Source organism: Lepisma saccharinum, chromosome 1 (genome assembly GCF_977018435.1).
Source record: "Lepisma saccharinum chromosome 1, izLepSacc3.1, whole genome shotgun sequence".
Taxonomy (NCBI): Eukaryota; Metazoa; Arthropoda; class Insecta; order Zygentoma; family Lepismatidae; genus Lepisma; species Lepisma saccharinum.
The window spans coordinates 33,646,321-33,665,248 of NC_139229.1; the positions used below are offsets into that span (position 1 = coordinate 33,646,321).

The 18,928-nt window shown below is 44.0% G+C and overlaps 2 protein-coding genes across 2 annotated transcripts in view; one reads left to right on the forward strand and one right to left on the reverse strand.

The window, feature by feature from the left end:
• RpS21 (ribosomal protein S21) overlaps positions 1–18,928 on the reverse strand; it is a 426,171-nt gene that overhangs the window by 134,273 nt on the left and 272,970 nt on the right. The gene's annotated exons all lie outside the window — the stretch shown is intronic.
• LOC145994385 (uncharacterized) overlaps positions 1–18,928 on the forward strand; it is a 150,088-nt gene that overhangs the window by 103,856 nt on the left and 27,304 nt on the right. Inside the window, exon 4 of the mRNA XM_083130504.1 lies at positions 6,770–6,868. Coding sequence (XP_082986630.1) covers positions 6,770–6,868 — 99 coding nt within the window. The remainder of the gene's footprint in view (positions 1–6,769; positions 6,869–18,928) is intronic.

Consider the following 18,928-nt stretch of genomic DNA (forward strand, 5'->3'; position numbering starts at 1 on the left):
TTGAATAGTTGCCACCCAACAGGGTTGCTTGTTTTTCGTGGTCGAATTATATCCGATACTAGATCGACAATATTTGAGCCTTCAATTTTATTATTGTTAATAAAAACTGCCCCATATTTATCCCAATCAATATTACTATTATGTAAAAGACGTTCATACAACAGTTCGGCTTTTCTACGATACATGCTAGGTGTAGCAGCTAGAATTTCTTCTTTCATATCAGTCAACTTCTCAGTAGATTCTGTAATCGGTAGCGACACAGGTTCTCTTTATTTTCGAGTAATAGACAGAAATTTTTGGAGCACAATACTGTAACGATTCCATTTTTCATCATCCGAAAGACCTTTGAGATTCAAAATTACTTGCATATCCTGATCCAATTGCGATAAGGATGTAGACGGTGCAGACATAACAGGATGTCTCATGTTATCCATAAATTCTTGAGGTATTATAACCATTTTTTTGGCATGCTCCATGTTCAGATTTTTTTTTCACTTAAATAAACTTGATAACACACCTCCTATTAAAGGGGCTAATAACGCAGGTAAAAATCCTCCGTGTTGCACTAGTATCTGTTTCTTCTGCTTTGTAGAGTGTTTTTTGGCAGAGAGATTACGTATCACCTTCTTGTACCGGCTCAATCTTGTTTTCTGAGGTGTTGAAAGAGGAACATTCCCTTTTAGAACATTGTAACAACACTCACAGATTGAATTAACTAAGGAAGAATCAGCAGCTTGTAATATCGCTGTGCGAAGAGCTGGTTTAGCATCCGACAAAACTTGGAGCACTTTAGCGTGTTTCACTCTTGGAGCCATGATGACAGAATAAACGACTAGTGATTATGCTTGCTTTTTTTGTAGGAATATATACATAATTGATATCATCGTCGGGAAATATCCGCGACCGAAAACGTACTTCTTCCGGAGTGTTCTGCTTCAGATCAAACAGCAAATATCCATGGGGTTCAGCGGTGGCATTGTAATATGCATCTTTTATAAAATTTGGATTCTCCGGGTATACTTGTCTAGATAAATAAATAATTTGGGCTCTGTCTCTTGGATTTTTGAAGCATACAATATAATGACTATTTAAAGATATATCCCTATTCCCTTTTCCCTGATGGAATAGATTTTGAGTGATAAAGAAAAGACTAATATCACGATGATGACACCCTTTTGTAAATAAATCTGTGACTCTTTGATCGCATTCCCTCATCTGATCATCGATAATAATAAGATGAGGTCCAGAATTTGGCACAAATTGGTCAATATTAGGCATTCCTTCCCGAAATTGTACAAAACCAGGGAAATCATTGTATGCAGATTGCCATTCCCCGTAGCACACCAAAATATTGTTGAATTTTACATTTACCATTTGGGGTAAACACTATAGAAAATGCTTCACAAAATATGTCTTTCCACATCCTGATGGACCAGCCAATATTGCAGAGAACGGGTGTTTCCACAAGCACTCCATTTCTCAAACTGTGAAGAATGTTTTAAATTACATATAATATAAAAGTCGAATGTTATGAATATTTTTCTAGTTGTTAGATTTTACTGATATGTTGTATCTTCAAATTACATATATATATATATATATTATATTGTATTGTATTATATATATATATATATACACTTCATCAATAAATAAATATGCATGTGTGTCTGTATATATATATATATATATATATACACACACACACATACAGACAATTTTCTTATAGTACAAAATTCATTTTACAACAGCACAACAAATGCCAGATAGCATTGTACGCATGCGCGTTTGTAAACCCCGCCTACATATTCCGAGCATCAGCGTTGTGTTAGATAGCTCTCCATTGTTTCAACAACGATAAACAGCTTGGTGGCCCAGATCAAATTGGTTCTGGAATCTACTGTGACGTGTATCGTCTACTTTGAAGTATAAAAAGGTGAGTTGCACAATATTACTATTTAGTGTCCAGCAATGCTGTCGACTTTAAATTTGCTTCACGGGTTAATATCAAATAGAGCCTTTGACAATCATCATGTTGGGGTTTTCGCAGCTAATGAATTACCTGTACATGTTGAACTACCAGCAGCGTTGATTGTAAATACAGATCCCAAAGATAGCCCCGGGAAGCACTGGGTAGCAATTTACATAGACAGTAACTCCCGGGGGGAATTTTTTGATAGTTACGGAAAACCTCCACATGTGCATAACCATTTGCGATTTTTGGAAAATAACTCTAAATTCTATACGTACAACACTCATCAGATACAAAGTTACGGGTCTGTGTACTGTGGGCATTACTGTTTTCTGTATTTATTCCATAGAGCCTCTGGTAAACCCATGCATAAATTTCAAATTTTATTCCCAGTACCGATAAAAAACGACAATATTATAACAACTTATTTGCTGACTCGTAAATTAAATTTATAATACTCGGTACGTATACTAGAAAATATTGACAGTAAATACTGTTTGAAATTTTATACAAGTTACATATAATCCTAATAGTATATTAATAATTTTGTAGCGTTACAGTTTACAACAGCTTACTTATAATATTTATCTTGTTTTGTGTCTTTACAGAACAATGACGCAATATCCAGAGATGGGATCTGTCAATGCTAGATTGTCCTCTTTCAGAAACTGGCAATCAAAAGAATTCCCGTTTGTAGAAGCTCTGTCCGAAGCAGGATTATTTTACATTCAAAAAGAGGATAAAACAGTATGCTTCAAATGTGGTGGAGGATTATTCCGATGGAAATACAGAAACAATCCAATACTAGAAGATCGTCGATATTTTCCATTTTGCCCTCTGTCTATAAACCTAATTTCAGATCGACAATGCGGTTGATACTTTAATTAAATTAATTAATATTTGCTATCCAATATTTCCTCAATATGACGTTTATGATATTCTGCTGATTTTTCTCTCACCATTGATCTTTGTAATGCCCCGCCCCCTCCACCTTTTTTGTCCAGCACATGCTTGGTTTGCTACGCGCGCATGCGTCTCAAAAACACACCCACGCATTTCTTCAAATGTATACCTGCACGCTGCGACATGCAGTATCTCGCAGTTCTTAGTCATGGAATCCTCTATTTCGATGCCGCTGAAAAAAAGATTTCAACCGTACACTAATTTCAAAGGGGTTCTTCAGAAAGAGAGCGATCAGCATTTACCTGAAGAACAAAAACAAGTAACTAGTCTTATACGCCAGTCGATATTATTTGATCACGTCTACTATTTGAATGCTTCGAAAACAAAAGTTATCTCAATCGGACTTTCCTCTCATCTGGATTTCCAACCTGTGGTCAGGCTACACAGAAGCGGGGCGGCCGGTGTTGAACTACAGTTGCAGGAGTGGCACGCTCTTCAGGAATTGTTTCCAGTAATCGACAATTACATCGCTATTCCAGGTGAGCAGCCTCGTGTTTCCTACCCACTAAGTGAGCAACATGAATTGCTGATAACCACACTGTACAATCGCCGTCAGATCATTATAAGGAAGAAACCAGCTTACGGTTCCCTGGAGATAGTGTTCATCGCAGAAAGTTCGTGGCGGAACTTTATGAAGATATTTGTGTGCATCGAGCATGCGAAAGTTATGTGTGAAACAGTGTCGCCGTATCTGAAATCATATTTTGGAAACTGTGTGGAATCTTGCATTCTCGACCTTCGCGAACAATGTTTCGGTTGCACAGATATTTCCCCTGTCCATGCATGTAATAAGGAGAAGTTTGTGCTTTCCCATCTACATGGATGTACAAAACCTGAGCCTTTGTCTATACAAAACATCGACGGAAAAAGACTTTCCAAAGAAGTGTTTGTTTTTTGCGAGAACATGCTTGTGGAAAAAATAGTGAAACATTTTAATTCAGTGGTTGCAGCAGAAAATGGATATGATAGTGACACAATTCCTTATGTGGGTGAGTGAACAAACTTGAAGAATAAAAACTTGTTAAATAACATGCTGATAAACTGGTGACACAATATAAACATTTTACATATGTGTGTGTGTGTGTGCGGCTCTTTTGAATTTTGTAAATATTGGTAATAAACAGGGATAAAATATATGTCTTGGCTTTTTTTCACTTATCACCCTTTTAAAAATCCTCATGGTTTATATTTTTACTGGTAACAATCGTTAATAACAACATTAATAATTAACTATATAATGAAAAAGTGTGTATTGTGGACTTGTCGAAGATAAAGCATGAGAGCTTTTCTTCACACTGGTAAGAATCTGTGTTAATAACAACATTAATAATTAACTATACAATAAAAAAATGTGTATTGTGGACTTGTCGGAGATAAAGCATGAGAGCTTTTCTGCACAGCGCTGGACACGCAAAGGCAAGTATCTTTATTTTCATTCTATTTCTAACAATGATTCGCTATTTTTTCTTGTCACTATAAAAAACTAATTCAATTTTTCTTTTATCACATCTGTCGCCATTTTGCTTGATTTTGTTTAATTCCTCTTTATGCATTGAGGTTAATCGAAACATAACTTTAGACTTTTACATGGAATTGAAACATAGAATCTTGCCTCCTTTGATTGAATCGAACCTGTGACTCCTCTTTGATCACAAAACAATAGTGACGGCCATCTTGCTTATTTTACCTACTCTTTATGCATTTAAGCTAATCGGTACTGGGGCCCCACACGGCAAAACAACAGATTCTAATTTATCTTTATACATTAGCGGTAAAGTCTTTGCGTTGTAATCAAAAGGCATTTTGTTTTGATTTTTAATGTCTGTTCCTGCCTAAATACTAATGGGGACTCAACACACTTCTTTTTTTTAAAAAAACAACAAAACAACATCATTATCAGCCAATTTGACATTGTGAATCGAGCCCGGGGACCTTTTCATTACAGCATAAACATCCTATTTCCAATTAGTTCATTTTCTCTTTGTGCACAAAAAAGCTAATCGGAACTTTTAAACAAATACAATTGAATATCCAATTTTCACCAACATTGGGAATCGAACCCTCAACCACTTGGTTAAAACATCTCGCGGAATAAAAAAACAACCCCCGCGCCGCGCCGCGCCGCCCCGCCCCCGCGCCCGCGCCGCGCCCCGCCGCCGCCGCTAAACACAAAACGCGGCCGCCATATTGATTTTATTCAAATACTATTTATGCACAGATGGACTAATCGGGACCTATAATGGCGGGACAAAACAATTGGCCTCATTTAACTACCTAGAGAATCGAACCCGCGACCTCTTCATTACCAGGCGACAACATTAACCACTACCCCAAGGCCGCCATATTGATTTTATTCAAATACTATTTATGCACAGATGGACTAATCGGGACCTATAATGGCGGGACAAAACAATTGGCCTAATTTAACTACCTAGAGAATCGAACCCGCGACCTCTTCATTGCCAGGTGACAACATTAACCACTAACCCAACTCGATTTTTGAACTCAACCATTTTGTTGCCTTTATTTACACACAGGCTAATCGAGACCATTCAATATTGACATCGTCGACTTGTAATCAAGGGGGTCCCAGGTTCGATACTCGGTGGAGGCACATAGTGGTCCGAGTCACCACTTTTCAACTGTAGGTCCAATTCTGATTAGTTTTACCGTGCATAAAACGGACTTAAAAAAAACGAACTCAATCTATCAATCAATCAATATTGACTCTACCAGGAATCGAACCCTCGACGCCTCTTGTTTTACAGAGCAATAACCTTAGCCGCTAAACTTTCGGGGTAAAGCACCTTCGGCGCCATCTTTAAATCATTTCTTCATGTCTTTGAATCATACGCAATGGTTGCGCGCGCATTTCCTCCAAAGACACACACACACACACGTGTTAGGTTAGCATACATCAAGAAACAACGTGACAAATCCATTGACCCCCTCCCCCCACCGCTTCCGATGTCTTCAAGGTGATCAGACACGTTCTGCTGACTCAACAATAAAACCGCTCGTGGCCCGCTACGACCGGATGTAACATAACACCAGCCGCATCAAATTTTTGCTGACGCGTAGGAATATAATGCTGCCATTACTACTATAGGCGTACTGCTTCAAAGTTCTGGAAGATGTATCAACGTCATTTTTGTAAAAAATCAACAGCCTTGAAAGTATGCTTTTGCCGCGCAGAATATGCGCGACATGTTGCAAAAATTTCAGGATACCTGCCACTGTCACAACATGGTGCAGCATGGTGAATCTTTGTGACAATGTTAATATCAACGTTGTATGGATCATTACAAGCGTAGAAGAACAAGCAGCAGTTATTGTTATCGCTTCATCTGCGTTCGAGATTAGGAATTGCCTCTTTAAAAACTCATGAAGTTGCAGTTTTCAAAGAGCAAAGAAATGCTTGTGGAAAGAACTAATCAGAATAGTGTTGGTGTCGGTTTGCATTACTCTAAAACTCCCAAATGTACTTGCGATGAAACTAAAGAAATTGATGATAGCAGATTGAAAATAGCGACAATTCTATTCGCGTAACGAGTAATTTCGTAAATGAGGATTTGCTATGGCTAGTTTGCTACACTTTAACAGCTTTTCGTGGATGTGACGTTATTTTTTAAACGACGTAACGAGGTTTTTCCCAGATCCACGAACGTATTTGAAACCCTGGCATAGAAGCTAGTAGAGATAGTTCCCATATTTTCCGAGGTTTCAGAAATTCTAGCGTTGGTGTACGTCACTGCACAATTCATATATTTGATCGATTATAATCTTCATTGTACTGGTAACACCAAAACGACACTTGTTTTGTTTTTATATTTTCAGACGGGCACGACTGCTTTGTTTTTCGCCGCTCAAGGAGGATTTCTGGACATTGTACAGTTACTCTTGGACAGAGGCTCACCAGTAGATTCAGCCAGTGTGGTAAGTCGACATGCATTGATCTCCTTAGTTTTATATACAGTATGGTTGGAAAATAAGTATACCGAAAGTTGGCAACATTGTGCACAGTCGGTATACTTCATTTCCAGCCATACTGTAGTATAGTATACTACTCAGTGACGTAAATAACGACCCCGCAACCCCCGCGGTGCGGGTGGGCGCAAGGGCTTCGGGGGGCGCAGTAAGAATGATAAATTAAGAAGGACCGATAGTTCAAAAGAATTTTCCCTTCGGCGTTAAAATATGTTAATCACTAGAAAAGTAGAAAGTAAATTACCAGATTAGAAGAAAATCTTCATTAGCTGAATAGTTCAAGTAAATTGATTACGTCGCCGAAGGGTAGATGATAGGCAAGAAAGTGCACTTTTCTCCTAAAGTGCTTTAGATATTCTAGTAAAGTAAAGAATAGATTTCAGAGCATGAAACAAATCAAAGAAAGCTTCTCCTTTTTATGCCCTAACGGAACACACCGATAGACAGTGGAATCGGCTACTAATTTCCTGGAGAAATATGAAGATGTAGCTACAGAAATTGTTTTGTTTTCGGAATGTATTGCTAACTAAAATGAAAAGAAGAAACATGTGGAACACTAGCGAAGTTGCAGACTTCCTCTTGATAGAAAACAAAATTCTGTCTAGTAGCATTCCTGGCGTACGTGCATGTACTACTTATATGCTACATTTGACCCTACTTTTGACGTCTTCATCATCTGAGTGTTCGTTTTCAAAGCTAAAATTGATCAAAAATAATTTGAGAAGTACAATGACAAGAGTGAGATTGAGTCGACTGACGCTATTAAGCAGTGGCGGCGATTGGGTTCCAAAACTAGGTGGGCAAGGGCAGTTCACTTTCCCTTTGGAAATAAGGTTTAGCATAGTGCGGGGGGAAAAGTGGCAAAAAGTGATGGGGCAACTGCCCCCTTCGCCCCCCTTAATCGCCGCATCGAAAGCGATCGAGCTCGAAAACTGGAATTAACCAAAATAGCACAAGAACTTGCTTCCATCAAAAAAAATGCTGAGGACTGGTAATGGGCATTTAACGAAATCGTATTTTTTGTAGTAAGGTGTATTTTCATATACAGACATACGTATACTTTTTAGTTTGTCTGTTGTCTTTCGTACCAGTTTTACATGGATTCAAATTACATGTATGTATTTTCATATTTCTACATATCTAGTATAAATGTAGGCGTCTGGCGTGAATTAATATTTTAGAGAGGAAAACTTTAAAAAAGAAAAAAAAACGAACTGAAAGTTGCGGCGGGGGGGGGGGGGGCGCAGAACATGTTATTTACACTAATGGTACTACTACTAATACAACCTTTTACGGAAATTACTTCACGGTTACTGCTACCAGAGCGTGGAACGACCTCCCAAATAACATAAGAAACTCTTCTTCTCTCAATACAAATCAAAATTAAGAAATTATATTCTAGAGGCAACTTAACAATAGCTACTGACTTTTCTGTAATTTGAATATTTTTGTTGTGTGTATTTTTTTTTTTACTTTTCTTATAATGCATATGTGTTTTTCTTTGTTTTTCTTTTCTTTTTTTTTTATTCTTACTCAAGTCTTCATGAATTTAAGTCCTTGAGGTCAAAGCAGGGGTGTATCAAGAATGTTCCAACTGGGAGGTGTAAATTCGTATTTAGGGGGTCTAAGGCCTAAAGCCAAAGTGACTAAAAATGTTAGAAATTTTGGGGTGTGTGTGGGTAAATCACTGGCTCAAAGTCTTAAAGATATATGTTTTCCAGTGTAAGACATGAAGTCAATGAAGTTATTCTTCAGGGCTAATTTTGTCGGGGTAAGAATGATGAACTTTTATCAGACATTAAATTTGCTTCATTCTCTTCCAACTGACCTGTTTTTTAACATGTTCACAAGTACCGTAGATAAAATTATCTTCAAGGCGGGTGGCGGGAGATTATACAGAATAGAAATGAAAATTAGGTTTACATGTACGCGGACACATACACACATATTATCTATTTCATTTATTTTTCGTCCATATTCCATCTCTTGGCTTAATCGCGAGAAGGATTAATGGGTCGTTGTTTTCAATTTTCCATGGTTCAAATGGAGGGCAAATCCCTCCAGACTTCCATGAGAACTTCACTGCCTGCTCCAACTGTATCACTAGAAAGGATTTAATAGAAAACGCCTCTTATAGTACCTTAAAAAATATATATATATATACAGGGTGTTCAAAAAGTTATGCAACCTTATGGGAAAACATGTATTATTTTACATTAAGTGCTGGAAGTGACTGCCGTTTTGTTCTTCACACAAGTGGACACGACGAACCATTGTGACAGTCAGATTTACCGTCATTATTATTATTATCATTATTATGCATGTATGTAGCGGTAAAAAGACGTGTTGATTCAAAGTGTTGAGTGTTTTAATTTGTAAGATTACATATTTGAATTTTTGCCAAGCCGACGGGAGGAACGAGAGGTTCGCGTGTGTTAAGGGCGAGCACCTGAAGGGTCACGCTATGCGTCTAAAGCTTCGGAAATTCGACCGTAATGACAAACATTTAAATATCTCGGTTTCCAACGGTCAGATTCATGTGAAACTTATACCAGCGCAGCGGCATGTGTGCAAGGACGGATATGTGGAGTTTCGTCACGATCAAGCGACAATTACGGACGCCAGATCAAATCGGTTCTAATTGATCAGTTTGTGGACAGCGATTGCAATTGAGCTATGGGCGACAGCCAGGCGGAAGCTTAATCCGCACAAACTCAACTTCGAGCACGGCTCGTCCCACTTGGGAGACAATAGAGCAAAGTGGACTGACCTCTTCGGAAGGTCACTCCAACGTGCGCATAGCGTCCTTTTTCAAAATCCAAATAAAACGAAGGACATGGTTTTTCGTTACACAGTCTTACCGCGATCCTTGTAGGGAGAGCAGCTCCGTGCTACCTCTCCATATACAGTTTTGCCGCGATTCTTGGAACGAGAGCACCTTCGTGCTACCTTTCGTGTACAGTGGACTTTGTTGTGTTGTGCGAACACCAGTGTGTGTGATAGGCAGTAAGTCTACACGAGTGCGCCTACCTCAACCGCTGGGGGAAGTTGAAGCGAAACCGTGTTTCCGTGATTACCTTACGCCATTTATAATTTTTGAGAAACGAGGAACACCGGAAACTATGGCGGGCTAGAGGGAGAAGAGAGATGAGGGCGTTACGTCGATTCGCCCGATGTCAGAAGAAGCTACGCCGATGATGCCTATCCGCCGCCATGGAGAGAGAGAGAACGTCGAACGCCGCCCTATTGATACGCCGACGATGCCTACCATCCGCCACGTTGACGCCCCGACGACGCCTACCAGCCGCGACAGAGAGACGTAGAGAGAGATGTTGACGCCCCGACGACGCCGACGACGCCTACCATCCGCCACGTTGACGCCCCGACGACGCCGACGACGCCTACCAGCCGCGACAGAGAGATGTAGAGAGAGATGTTGACGCCCCGACGACGCCTACAACGACCGCTCAGATGCGACGTCCGAACCGCGCCATACCACGGAGATCCACCGATCCCGAGAGGAAGAGGAGCCGGGGAACTAGGTGTTTGAACCCTTTTTGCATCTTCATCGTCACGACCAAGGAAACCTTTCGCGTGGATACTATGTGTTTTCATTCGCCCATAAAGACGCCTGGATGCACCCCGGAAGCTGAGAGATGGTAAAGTATTCATCTGTGTGAACCTTAACACGTGACGGCCCGATTGATTTAGAGAACGCCCTTGAAATTCGTCGACATTTTGAAAACGCCCACTCAACTCGAAATTTTATACCGAACTCCCGTCGCGCTTGTCATGTGTAATCTATTCGTCTCAGGTCAATTTTTCGTATTCCTTGTGATATTTTTTTATGATCTTAAATTCATTGTTGTTTGTGCTCCTTTGTATTTGTTTAAAGTGCGTACTATTAGAGTAAAGCGCCGCCCGCTTAATTGCATATTCTACTTGAGGTTTGTTCATTTTTATGTGTCAGCGCTGTGTCGCTGCTAGCTATGTCCGGTCGCATATGTGATTATTTGTTAAAGTATTTGCCTGGTAATGTGAGTTGCTCGTCGCGGCGAAGTGTTTAAGTCCCGCCTGCTAGAGAGTATATGTTTGCGCCACTCAACGGAGGTTATTTGTTATGTTTGGAACCACGTGAGGTCTTGTAAAAGGAAAACGTCCGCCCACGTGAATGTAATTGCCGTTGAGACGCCTTTGTTTATACTGGTCAAGTAATGTATTGTCACCGCGCCGACTAGTTTCTTTTTTAAAAAACAAAAGGTGAACTTAAGTAAGGGCTGGCTAGGATTTAAGTAGCACTGGAGCAAAATCACAGATGACCTGATTAGACAAAAAGTAAGATAAAATTAATTGAGAATGCAATAATTAGGGCTTGTCGTCATAAAACCTGTACATGTCATGTATAATTTCTTGTGTCGATGACCCCATGAGGATTGAATCTGAGAGAGAATGTGAGAGTGCAAGTGTGGGGACCTGTAATGATTCCATTTTTGTTGGTTACAAATAGAATATACTTTTTATTTTCATGTTAATTTTGGGCTATATCATTTTCGTATGCATGTCGCTACCCGTGATTTTCAGGTATGCAGCTAGCCGCTTCCCGGCCACAGGTAAAGAGGTGGTAATTTGAAAGTACATATGTCTTTGTTTTTATTCGATATGGCTTATTACTATGCACTGTTGGTCACCGGTTCCTACACACGAACTTAACCTGGACCGTAACGCTATTTCGCTTGTCCGAGGGAGATTTTGCCGCCTCTATCTAGGTAGTGGTAGCATTTGTTTTCCCGGGCAAGGGAGGGTGTTTCATTCATTCATACATTTTTGGCGCCGCGAACACAGGGACCGGTATATTTTAAATCGAAAGCACCCTCAGTGTGGGGACCTATGTCGTTTTTGTAAGGGCTACGTCAGGCGTATTTTGGTGTCATGTAACTGTGTTTCATTGTGAGATTTTATTGTTTTATTTTTGACGTGAGGTGGTAATTGAGACATTAGGCGTTTATTTTTGTCAAGGTAGTAGGGCAGCTACTTAAGGCGTTAGGCATTTTAAAATTTTTGTTTGGCATATGGCATTAGGCGTTAAGTTGAGTTCTGGCAAAAGGGGAATCGACCGCCCTTATCTTTTTTCGTTTGAGAATTGTTTAAATATATATATTGGTATATATTGTGAGCGCTCACGTTTACGCTTGTCAGCGGGCATTGAAAGTCGACCGAGGGTTGAATTTTTGATTTCATGAGATTGCGCAACCGCCGCATCGAGAACTTGAACATGAGTGACGTAAGGGTGATTTGCGATGTCTGCAGCGAGGAGTTCCCAGAAAGTGAAAACGTCGGCACAGCTAGCCAGGTTTGCTCCCGGTGCGATGTCCCGTTAAGTCCGCGTGAAGAAACCAGTCTACCGAACAGCGGGGGGCAAGCCAATGAGACCAGCGCGCAACAGGTTTCTCCGGGAGGTGCAGAACGGGTCGACGAAGCAGCTAGCCTCAGTGGTACCAGCTCCCGACAGATCATCGAGATGCTACTGCGGATGGAAGCCAAGATGGAGGCTACGCGAAGCGGAATTGAAGCCTCGCTCGAAGCCAAGATGGAGGCTACCCAAAGCAAGATAGAGGCCATCAGCACCCAGATGCGAGTGACGGAAGACCGCCTCCAGGAGACCATCCGTACTTCCGGTGAGGTGATAACGCAAGAACTCGTCACTCGGGTACAGGAATGCGAATCCAGGGTCGAAGCCAAGATCGCCGGAATCAACGTGCGGATCGAGCGGCAAGAGAACCAGATGGCAACACTGTCTCAGAGCGTGCGCGACCAGGAGGAAGGTATGCAGCAGATGGCCCGACAATGCGTGCAGCTGGAAGCGACATGTGACCGTGGCATAGACACCCTGGGGCGACAAGTGAGAGGAATTTCAGTTCGAGCCGAAGGGAATTCCGAACGGATTGAGGACCTCGAGATGAAAGTGCGTCAACTGAGCATGACTAGCAGCGGCACTTCACAATCGTCGCGGGAGCCCAGATTGACGTCACCACCGGCAGCCGACGTCGCCACTTGTTCGAACGGGGAAAGCGACCAGCGAGCTCCAGAAACGCCCCGCCCCCTTCGAAGAGAAGACACTGCGTCACCACGGTTGAGTCCGCGCCGCGAGCAGAGGGACGAGGATTTACAGTTACTACAACCGTCCGCCAGAAGAGCTCTGTTTCCGCCCGAATACCGGAAGCACTTCAAAAAATTTTCGGGTGCTGACAGAATCCTTCCTTCCACGTACCTCGAGAAATTTAATTCTACCGCCCGTGAGTTAGGTCTGACAGACGAGGATAGGCTTCTGATTCTGAAAGGTTTAATGCAGGACCGGGCCAAGAACTGGATGGACAGGAACGAGGGGAACTTCAATTCATATGAGGAGTTCAAAGAAGCGTTTCTCACTTATTTTCAACGTCCCCTGCAGGTCGAGAGGATGCTGATGCACGTGCGAAACGAACGATACGACAGGGGCGGAGGACTCACGTATGCCCAGTACTTTTGGAAACGGTACAATGAGTTCAAGTCTCTGCAACCCCAAATGACCACGGCGGAGATAATAGCCGCTCTGGTGTACCATTTTCCACACGAAATTCGTCGTCACCTCAATGGAGCATGCGTGTTTGACGCCGACGCGATGTCCCTCACACTGGAAAATCTGTTTCAGTGCGAGGAGGAGAGGCAGAGAACCAGGGGTGAGAAGTTTAGCAAGCGGCGCCGACCGGAAGATGATTCGTCGCACCGGAATAAACAACCGCGCGTTCATCTAGTCCAGTGGGGATGGAGAGGACAGCACCACGCTCCAGGGGCTGAAAGGAACCGCCAGCTGCAAGATCCACCTTCACCGCAACGAAGACGCCCGTTCAGAGGCAGGAGACGGCGTGGAGGTCCGACTCGTGCGTCGCCAAGGAGAAACGACGGCTTTTTTCAGAACGGCCAAGTCCGAGATGGCTTTTATCAGCGCCACGCGGATAGCAGGTCGGTCAGCCCGGAGTCAGATCGGGGAGATGCAGGACGCCGTGGAGCAAGGACGCAACGGAGCCCAGCGAGAGAAGAGACCAGGCCGAATTCCAGACGCGGTTCGCCCAGGCCAGGGCCGTCGGGATACCAGCATCCGGGAAACTAATAAAAGTCTCGCGTCAGGGCTCGGATGCGGGGCAGACTATACCTGATCCACCTTCGCTTGAGCCGAACCACCCGGATGTAACAAAGACCACGCCGATCAGGATTCGTGCCGCTTGGCTGGACGAGGAGATCCACGCCGACGAAGAAGCCGAGGAAAGTCACGAGGACCGCAGGCCTTCGAAATCGCCACATGTACAACTGCGAGTGGGCGATGAAATTGTGATGGGGCTCCTAGACACGGGAAGTGAGGCAAGCTTATGCTCGGAGGCAACTTGGCGGCGCGTGACAAAGGGAGTGCGCAGGCCACAACTTCGGCACGTACGAGACTTTAGACTCATCGATTTCTCGGGCAAAGCGAGGGAGAGGCCCCTCGGCCACACCATTCTGCAGGCAACGCTGGATGAACATCACGTTGAGGTTGAGGTTCTGGTGGTCCAGTCATTGTCCGTGGACCTGCTGCTAGGAATGGATTTCCTGAGCCGGTATGCGTCTGTGCTCAACATCGGTCGACACTTTGTAACCTTGAATAATCGCGACGAAGAGTTTAACGTCGAATTCTGGAGGTCAGGCGCAGGAGAAGAGGGCGAGTTCCAGCCCGTCGTCGCTTTATGTTCAGAGGTCGACCGCGACAAAGGAGTACAGGAAAGATTGCACGCCGCAGTTGCTTCGTGTGAGAATCTCTCAGCGAGTCAGAAGCAAGTTTTCGCCAAACTTTTGAGGGATAATGCCGTCGTTCTTGATGAAAGGCCAGGAAAGTGCCGGAAGTATACGCATGAAATCCGTGTCGAGGGAGAAAGTCCAGTTGTCAGTAAGCCTTACCCGATAGCGTTTACACATCGACCGGAAGTGCGTCGGCAGCTGCAGCAGATGCTGGAGTGGGGCGTAATTAGGAAATCACGCTCCGTACATTTGAATCCTCTTCTCGTGGTGAAGAAATTTGACAATAGCCTCAGAATTTGCGGAGATTTTCGCGCGCTAAATACGAGGTGTAAGCTGGAACGCGTCAGAACATTAAAACTACAGGACACCCTACAACTGTTCCATGGAAAACACGTGTTCTCAAAAATCGATATGTTATCTGGATTCTGGCAGGTCCCCTTGTGCGAACAGAGCATGCCTTATACAGCCTTCGGATTCGAGGATAACTTATACGAGTTTACCGTCGTTCCGTTCGGAATCTCTAACGGCGTGCAAGCTTTCACGAACGCCATGGCGGAAGTGCTCGGAGACGAAGTGAAAGATTTCTGTCTGTGGTATGTTGATGACATCTTGTGCTTTTCAAGAAACGAGGAAGAACATTTCGAACATCTAAACCTGATCCTCACTAAATTACGAGATGCGGGAATGACAATTAAACTCGAGAAATCGGCTTTCTTTCAACCGGAAGTGCAATTTTTGGGCCACATCATAGACGCGCAAGGCGTGAGGCAGGACCCAGTTAAGTTTGACACGATAAGGAAGCTCGAGCCCCCGACATCAAGGAAAGGAGTCCAGCGCCTTCTAGGGATATTTACGTGGCACCGGCGCTTCATACAGAACTTCAGCGAACTTGCGTCACCCCTATTTGAACTGCTGAAACAAGGAAAGGCATGGAAGTGGACGGATCAACACCAAGGAGCCCTAGATAAACTGAAGGACGCCGTCTGTGAACAGCTTCGCCTCTACCACGCTGATTTTTCTGACGTTTTTTACGTCCAGTGCGACGCTTCGATCACGGCCGTGGGCGCAGTACTGTATCAAGAAAAGGAGGGGGAGAAACGTGTGATTCAGTACGCCAGTCGTTCCCTGCGGGGGGCAGATAGAAATTACACCGTCGGAGAACTCGAGTGCCTGGCCGTGGTGTGGGCCATCGAAACCTTTCATGTTTATCTGGCCGGAGGACACTTTATTGTGAGAACAGACCACCGGAATCTCCAATGGCTGCACCGCGCAAAAAACTGGAGTGGGAGACTAACGAGGTGGAGCAATCGCCTTCAGCGCTAGTCGTTTGAGGTGGAGTATGTGAAAGGGCGAGAGAATGTTCTGCCTGATGCCCTGTCAAGATACGTTGGAGGGAAAGGATTAACAAAAGTGCACGTAAATTTGATGCAGTTCGATTCCCTGTACCTGACCACCTTCAGCCGCGGGCGGTTTATAGAAATGCAACACGAAGATGCCGAGCTCGCACAGTACTTCAGTATCCTGGAAGACCAGCAACACGCAGATCCACGTCGCCAGCGACGCGTGAAAGAGCATTTTGTCGTCGCGAACGGGATCCTGTGCAAGACAGATGTCCACAACCCGGAGCGCCTGAGGGTATATGTGCCAGCTGAAGCGAGAAAGAAAATCTTGGAGGAAGCGCATGACAAATCAGGTCACTTCGGGGGGAGGAAAATGTGGAGATACCTCGAGAGTACCTATTATTGGAAAGGGATGCGGAAAGACGCTAAGAAATGGGTGCGCGATTGCGTCATCTGTATGCGAACTAAGCCTAACCGCGTCAGAGCAGCAAAAAACCCAACCTCGTTTGTGGCAGAGAAACCGCGGGAAGTGTTGTTCGCAGACTGCGTGGGACCACTCCCGAAAAGCAAGGACGGCACGAAGTACCTATTCACAGTTATGGATGGATGCAGTCGTTTCCTAGTTGCGTATCCAGTCAGGTCAACCGCGACGAGAGTGCTGCTCCATAAGCTTACAGAAAATTTCTTTGTACACCTCGGAACTCCGCGCTACATTCTCACGGACCGCGGAGCTCAGTTCACAAGTAGCCTCTGGAGGGACACTTTGGAAGCATACGCAGTGAAGCCCATATGGACCCCGAGCTACAGGCCGCAGGCAAACAAGGTCGAACGCATGCACTGTGAAATGAACCGCCTCTTGAGATTATTTTGCCATAAACAGCATCAGGAATGGAGCAAGCACGTCACCTCGATTGTACTCCTCCTAAACAACACAGAATCCGACACCCTTGGGTTCACACCAGCAGAGCTACAATTCGGCAGCACACCTCGGAGAGACGTAATTCGTCACTTTGGATTGAAGGAGGACAACCGCGAACCAACTGTCAAACAAAAGATCCTGATGGCCGTCGAACGGACGAGAGAAACCAGGAGGAAGGCCAATGAAAGACAGGCAAGAGACGGCGCCGAGATTCGAACTGGAGACCTCGCATTCGTAAAGAATCACGGACTTAGCTCTCAAATTGAAGGGAAAATCAAGAAGCTCTTTTTCATGTACGATGGTCCGTACTTCTGCAAGAGCAAGCTCGCCGCCAATATTCTGGAGTTAGTGGACTGCACGTCTGGGAAGATCATAGCACCCCAGCATATAGAGAACTGCAAGAGGTGGAACTGTTCCGATGAGAAGCGCAGAGAGTGGACAGCACTGTACGAGAGTAAGAGCGACGTAGGAATGCAAGCTGACACGTAAATGCTCACATCTTGTTCTTGTTTTGTACATATAATCTTCATATTATGTTGATATTCAGGATGTTATCATATATGTTATCTATATCTGGAAGGTCACAGTGTCCGTGCCCTTCAGAGTAAATTTTTATATACAGGGTGTTCATGTATTTGCTTGTCAATTTTTATATACAGGGTGTTCATATATTTGTTTGCCAATTTTTATATACAGAGTGTTCAAGGATTTGTAACAAAAAAAATTCTGTCCCTGTGTAGAGCGAATTTTTCACGCTTACGAAATCCTTGGAAGAAGAAGAGGGGCGAGGTTGTGACAGTCAGATTTACTGTCATTATTATTATTATCATTATTATGCATGTATGTAGCGGTAAAAAGACGTGTTGATTCAAAGTGTTGAGTGTTTTAATTTGTAAGATTACATATTTGAATTTTTGCCAAGCCGACGGGAGGAACGAGAGGTTCGCGTGTGTTAAGGGCGAGCACCTGAAGGGTCACGCTATGCGTCTAAAGCTTCGGAAATTCGACCGTAATGACAAACATTTAAATATCTCGGTTTCCAACGGTCAGATTCATGTGAAACTTATACCAGCGCAGCGGCATGTGTGCAAGGACGGATATGTGGAGTTTCGTCACGATCAAGCGACAATTACGGACGCCAGATCAAATCGGTTCTAATTGATCAGTTTGTGGACAGCGATTGCAATTGAGCTATGGGCGACAGCCAGGCGGAAGCTTAATCCGCACAAACTCAACTTCGAGCACGGCTCGTCCCACTTGGGAGACAATAGAGCAAAGTGGACTGACCTCTTCGGAAGGTCACTCCAACGTGCGCATAGCGTCCTTTTTCAAAATCCAAATAAAACGAAGGACATGGTTTTTCGTTACACAGTCTTACCGCGATCCTTGTAGGGAGAGCAGCTCCGTGCTACCTCTCCATATACAGTTTTGCCGCGATTCTTGGAACGAGAGCACCTTCGTGCTACCTTTCGTGTACAGTGGACTTTGTTGTGTTGTGCGAACACCAGTGTGTGTGATAGGCAGTAAGTCTACACGAGTGCGCCTACCTCAACCGCTGGGGGAAGTTGAAGCGAAACCGTGTTTCCGTGATTACCTTACGCCATTTATAATTTTTGAGAAACGAGGAACACCGGAAACTATGGCGGGCTAGAGGGAGAAGAGAGATGAGGGCGTTACGTCGATTCGCCCGATGTCAGAAGAAGCTACGCCGATGATGCCTATCCGCTGCCATGGAGAGAGAGAGAACGTCGAACGCCGCCCTATTGATACGCCGACGATGCCTACCATCCGCCACGTTGACGCCCCGACGACGCCTACCAGCCGCGACAGAGAGACGTAGAGAGAGATGTTGACGCCCCGACGACGCCGACGACGCCTACCATCCGCCACGTTGACGCCCCGACGACGCCGACGACGCCTACCAGCCGCGACAGAGAGATGTAG